The sequence below is a fragment of the Miscanthus floridulus genome, chromosome 18 (genome assembly GCF_019320115.1).
Source record: "Miscanthus floridulus cultivar M001 chromosome 18, ASM1932011v1, whole genome shotgun sequence".
Lineage (NCBI taxonomy): Eukaryota > Viridiplantae > Streptophyta > Magnoliopsida > Poales > Poaceae > Miscanthus > Miscanthus floridulus.
In genome coordinates, this window is record NC_089597.1 from 126,841,470 (window position 1) to 126,847,752 (window position 6,283).

At 44.9% G+C, this 6,283-nt stretch overlaps 1 protein-coding gene across 1 annotated transcript; it reads right to left on the minus strand.

Moving 5' to 3' along the window:
- Positions 1–439: 439 nt before the first annotated feature.
- LOC136519593 (FBD-associated F-box protein At5g56370-like) lies at positions 440–2,856 on the minus strand. The gene is made up of 4 exons (XM_066512974.1): positions 2,757–2,856; positions 1,431–2,351; positions 1,169–1,321; positions 440–879 (listed from the first exon to the last, which is right to left on the minus strand). The coding sequence occupies exons 1-4, from the start codon at positions 2,778–2,780 to the stop codon at positions 520–522; spliced, it is 1,458 nt and encodes a 485-aa protein (XP_066369071.1). The 5' UTR covers positions 2,781–2,856; the 3' UTR covers positions 440–519.
- Between the last annotated feature and the right edge of the window lie 3,427 nt (positions 2,857–6,283).

Below are 6,283 nucleotides of genomic sequence, written 5' to 3' on the forward strand. Positions count from 1 at the left end.
AACGAGGTTAACTCTCTACTCTCTATAGTGCGTACAAGATATAAAAAAGTTGTTCCAAGGCTCTCCAAATGTTGATTTACATGATGAATTTTAAAAAGACTCTTAAATATGCTTAAAAAAGCTAGAACCATCCTTCACTGCTCCTGGACCGTTGCGCGTACACTCCTCACTGGACCTTCTCTATCGTCGTCGATCATGTCACGCTACACCTGCACATTACAAAGCCAAGAGACATGCATGTTGTACACACAACTCTCGCATGCCACAATTAGTCTCCCACACACTTAACCAAAGCTCGTATCACCTCAATAACAAACACTCGTCACTCACACATGGACATATATCAACCACGTGTCTGCAGCTTGTATTCAAGTGAGCATAGAGAAAAGACACACTCACACGTGGACATATATCAACCATGTGTTTGCAGCTTGTATTCAAGTGAGCATAGAGAAAAGACACGAGACGGGTCGGGAAGAAGGTCCTTGTTTTTTTCAATGTAGTATTACAAAAAAAATCTTAGACTATCTCTATTTGAATAGGTGAGGATCTCCAGGCTGAAATTTGCTTCTTTATCAGATTTATCTCCTTGTGGGTCCGTGGATATACAGTTGAAGGAAGAAACTCACAACGCAAACATGGATGACTTTCACGGAGCGATACAACTTCCAGATTCATCGCTGCTTCCATGACACGTCTTATGTATCTTGTGAACTTTGCTTCAACTTGAAATCCCTCGATAGTGAGCTTTTTCATATTATAATGCTTGAAATCATGATGTGTCTCCCATTTTAATAAATCAGCTGCCCTATCAAAGTTTTCTCGTGTATTCTCATCCGTTTGATTCTCTTCGTATGAGTAACATATATGGTATGACATCTGCAAAAGATTCAAAAGTTAACACTGATTCTTATGACATGTTTATTGGTCCTGCAAATTAGCATGAGGACTACTTAGTAGCCACAAAAAATTTCACATAGGAAAAATGAAACAACTTACATCCGGTTCCTATATTCACCGTGTCTGTATCAAAAACCTTACATTTGTTTTTATAATATCACATCAACACATTTTTATATAGGGATCCTATTCTCATTTCTCTACTATAAAAATGCAAATAAATACCTAGGATGAATTAAATAAATTAAATTAAATATGAAAAACATACCTGTATGTTAAGTGTATGTAAGAGGGGTGCGGCTTCTAAGATGAACAGTGTCCACATTAGGTCATACTCTTCATGAATAAACCGGAGTGTAACAACCCTCAAATTCTGCTGCAGAGGAGCAAGTCGTTTTGGAGCTTCAGGTTGAATCCAAATCTACACCAAATAAATATAGTAGAGACAATTATTATCAGTAAAACAATATTCTGAAGCATATATAAACACGTTTCCAACAATTAAAATTTATTTCATTATTATCACTCACCTTTTCGTGTAGGAAATTCAGATCAAGTTCACCAACAGCAGTATTACCAAGGAACTCAGTTAGCTTAATAGTTTGGTGCTGAGCCGTGCAAGCATTACTTAGAGTTAGCACGCGAAGCTGTGGAACATAGCCGATTGACAGTGGATACTGATCCTGTGAAGGCATCCAATTTCGACATGTCAAGCGTGTGAGCCTTGGAAGCCACTTGAGCTCAACAGTCTCAAATCCGCAGAAAATAATGACCAACTCAACAAGTCGCGAATGCTCTATTTGTAACACAAACGACTGATCGTTGTCCATCCCTGCGTCGCAGTTCACAAGACTAAAGTACTCCAGCTTCTCGCATGTGCTAAGCACATTAGCGATGTCGGATTCGCCGAGCCTTAGAGTATGTAAGTTCAGGTCCTTGAGACCGGTAAATGCACGGGGGTACGCATCAAAGAACGTCATGAAGCGCCTCCCGTAGGCGAGCAGAACATCGTCGTCTTCGCAGTAGACGTCCGGAACGTCCGGGATGACCGTGAACTCGGCCGCGAGGATCATGTGGTCTGCCATGGCTCTGTCCACGGCGCGAACAATGCCGATGGATTCGTCCCTGAGATAGAATGTGATGTCCAGGAGCTGGATGGTGGTGTGCTGGCGGCGATGCTGCCGCAGGATGCTCTTTGTGGCTCCGACCACGGAAGCGTTAGTCCGCAACAGGTCGTCCATTGTGTACTCCAAATCGTCGTCCTGATGCGTAGCGTCGAAGTTCAGAACGTCCAGAACGATCTCGGAACGGAGCCCTAGCAAATGCCTCCAGCGCTTTGAAAGGACAGTGGTCCTTGCAGCGTCACGTATCAGGTTGAGCTTATTCAGGATCAGAAGGAGGATGTCGTCTGGGAGGGTGCTTAGCCTATCATCGTCCTCCTGTTCATGCACCTGTAATGTAATGTTAGATTTGACGTGGATGACACAGAGAGGAGAAATATACATAGAGTAAAAGATGGCAACAAACGCGACGATCGGATCCTATCCTAAAACTTGGAGTTGATCGATCGGAGCGTTCAAACTAACAGGCGACTAGATTGAGTATACCAACCGATTGATCGATTTTTTTTTAGAAAGGTGGCAAAAGCTTTGCCGAATTTTTATTAGACGAATCAACCGATTGATCGATCCATCCATCGAATTACTACAAAACTATGAGATCGATCGAATTGCTATGCTACAATACTACGACTAGTCCCGACCACCACACCCAAACTGAAAACTAGATGCCCCCCAAGAGTTCAAGATGAATGAATGAAATCAATACGAGTCCCGGCGGGAGGACAATTAAAATACCTGGGTCGTCGTAGTTTCCGCCATCTCTTTTGTCGACCGACAGGGTTCGTCCTGTGGTTGGTTTGCAATCCTGGGTTCCTCCCAACGCGCGGCGGTAGGGTCGTCGTGGACTCGTGGTTCCTGATTCGTTTCCATGGGGTGGAGAGGCTGCTTGCTTATAAAGCCCCCGATTTTTGACCTGGTATATCGTAGTCGGAGCCAGAGTTCGTGCCGGATACGGTTACACTCGCAACTTCGGGCCCAACAAAACCGGATCGGAACAGCCCACGCTTCGTTTCAATCAAGAAAAGAAAATAACAGCCCATAATGAGCCAGAGCGGAACGGCCCATCACGAGCGGCGGTACGGCGGCTACGGGTGAAGAACTGCTTCCCTTATTAGAGCATCATCGTCTCCACCAGTCAGATTGAGTATCCCCTTTTCCTCGAGAAGGATCTAGAGAGGCTACGAAGAGGACCGATGAATGAAACAGATATTGTAGCACAGAAGGAAATTATGATCCGCATAGAATTGTTACTTGAACAAGAGAAAATTCACTGGGTCCAGAGAGCAAGGGCTAACTGGTTAAAACATGGGAACAGAAACACTAGCTTTTATCATAATTATATGCAACAAAACGAAAGAAGAAGAACACTATCAAAGGACTAGCTGATGTGCGCAACATTGTTCATGATTATTTTGTTAACTTGTTTACTTCCGAGGTTGGCGATCATGATCCGGCTATTCTATCTGATGTGAGCAGGTGCGTTTCTGAAGATATGAATACAGGTTTGTTGGCGCCATTCTCGTATGAGGAAGTGAAGAAAGCACTTTTCCAAATTAGGGATCTCAAGGCACCGGGGCAGATGGCTTGCACGCGGTGTTTTTCAAAAGATTCTGGGATCTGTTGGGGGATACTTTGGTGTCTGAAGTTCTGGTGGAGGCAGTAAACAACTGTAAGATCCCAGAGGGATGGAATGATACAACAATTATTTTGATCCCCAAGGTAAATAACCCAACTTTGGTATCCCAATTTCGTCCAATCAGCTTGTGCAATGTGGTGTACAAAGTTATTTCGAAATTGTTGGCAAATAGATTACGAGTGATTTTACCTGACATCATCAGCGACCATCAAAGTGTAGAATTAAGAAGAAATGTGGCAAGAGAGGCTTGTGTGCGATAAAGCTAGATATGCATAAAGCCTATGATAGAGTTGAATGGGATTCCCTCGAGAAGATTATGCTCAAAATGGGTTTTCATCGAAGATGGGTGCAATTAATTATGGCCTGTGTTTCATCAGTTAGATATGATGTCAGGTTTAATTCAATAGAGACGGATGTTTTCACCCCAACTCGGGGAATACGTCAAGGAGATCCTCTATCTCCTTATCTTTTTTTTTTTTTTGTAGCTGAGGACTCTCAAGATTACTGAAAGGTGCAGAATCAAGAGGAGAAATAGAAGGCATCCGAGTTTGCAGAGATGCCCCAGAGGTGTCCCATCTCCTTTTCGCAGATGACTCACTTATTTTGATGCATGCAGATAAGAGAAACGCGGACAATCTGAGAAGTATTCTGGACAGGTACTGTGCTAACTCGGGCCAAAGGGGTAGTGAAGCAAAATCGAGCATTTTCTTCAGTGAAAATACACCTATATTAGTATGCCAATCTTTAAATATTATGACGGAATCGTTAAATGATAAATATTTGGGCCTCCCGGCGATTGTGGGGGCAGACCGGAGTGACTGTTTTCAACATCTAATCGACCGTGTCTGAACCAAAACAAAATGCTGGAAAGAGAAATTGCTAAGTATTGGGGGAAAAGAAATTCTTATTAAGGCTATCGCTCAAGTCGTACCAGTCTATGCGATGATGGTTTTCAAAATCCCAAAGAACATTTGCAAAGGGATATCTGACACCATCTCACAATTCTGGTGGGGCGATTAAGATGACCATAAAAGGATTCACTGGAAGGCGTGGTGGAAGCTTTGTATCCCAAAGAATAGAGGTGGAATGGGTTTTAGAGATTTGGAAAGCTTCGACCTTGCACTCCTAGCTAAACAGGTATGGAGACTGTTAATTGAGCCGGATTCACTATGTGCTAAAGTCCTAAGAGCTAAATACTACCCTGATGGAAAGCTATTAGATGCTAAACCAAAGAGTGGGAGTTCGTTTACTTGGCAAAGCATCCTATCCGGTTTGAATTTTTTTAAGCGTGGATATATTTGGAGAGTGGAGGATGGATCCCAAATTAACATCCGGAATGATTGCTGGATTCTAGCAAGTCATAATCTGAAAGTCATGACGCCAAGAGGACACGATCTGGTCACTACTGTGGAAGAACTCATCAACCCGGTGGCAGGTAACTGGGATGAGAACCTGAACAGAGACCTATTTTGGTCTGTCGACGTGCACAGGATACTTCAGATACCATTGGTGGCTGGTAGAGAAGATATTGTTGCATGGCATTTCAACAAGAATTGTTTCTTTTCTGTTAGATCCGCTTACCACCTGCAATGGATGTTGGACTTTTCTAATCACAAAGTCATAGATCTAGCCGGGTACATCTTGTAATGGATAACATGTCCTAGTATGTGAACTAGACAGAGATTAGAGAGAGGAGTAGTGTTAGATTATCGACCGTCGTAGGGCTTCGATCCAGAGGCGTCTGCCATGGGCGTTGCGTCAGTGTCTGCGCTAGGGCAGCGACGGTCGGTGAAGACGGTGTCGGTGATGGGCCGTGACGACTGGCGGTGAAGATCGATGGCGGCGCAGTGCAGTGGTGGAGGTGCTTCCCGTCACTCGTCACCGCCCATCACCGACACCATCTTCACCGACCGTCGCTGCCCTAGCGCAGACACCGACGCAACGCCCATGGCAGACGCCTCTGGATCGAAGCCCTACGACGGTCGGTAACCTAGCACTACTCCTCTCTCTAATCTCTGTCTAGTTCACGTACTAGGACATGTTATCCATTACAAGATGTACCCGGCTAGATCTATGACTTTGTGATTAGAAAAGTCCAACAATGGTACCAGAGCCAGGTTTTCTAGGGTTTTTAGATCTAGAACGGGTGAACGACAAGAAACAGATTAGATCCGTTCGGATCTGAGAAGAGAAGAGGGTCACCGAACCCTAACCCTAATCGGGTGAAGAAACGAGTAAGACAGAGGGCTCGGGTTTTAGAAAAGAACTCGAATCCGAGCCCAAACCCATAAAGAACAGCACGGGGAAGATAAATAGTGAAACCCTAACCCAAAACCTAATTTAACTCTAACCCTAATCCACAATCGGATGAAATCCGAGATGAAAATCCAAAAGCAAATGAAGGAAAGGAGAAAGGGGAAAAGGGGAAGGGGCCTACCTCGCCGGCGCGCGGGAAGACGGCCGAGCCGTGCGAGCTCCGGCAAAGGGCACCGCTGCTGGTCCGCTCGACGGCAGCGCGCTCACCCGCATAGGGAGTGCGCGCGCCGGCGAAGGGGGCCGGCGACGGCGCCATGCTTCATTGCGTCTCGCGCTTCGCTCGGTCACCGCTTGCTGCTGCTGCGCTGAG

Coding starts and splice junctions, on each gene's coding strand:
- LOC136519593 (XM_066512974.1), bottom strand. CDS start 2,780: ATGGCGGAAACTACGACGACCCAG. Junction 2,352..2,756: donor CGGAAACTACGACGACCCAG/GTATTTTAATTG, acceptor ATTACATTACAG/GTGCATGAACAGGAGGACGA. Junction 1,322..1,430: donor TGAATTTCCTACACGAAAAG/GTGAGTGATAAT, acceptor TATTTGGTGTAG/ATTTGGATTCAACCTGAAGC.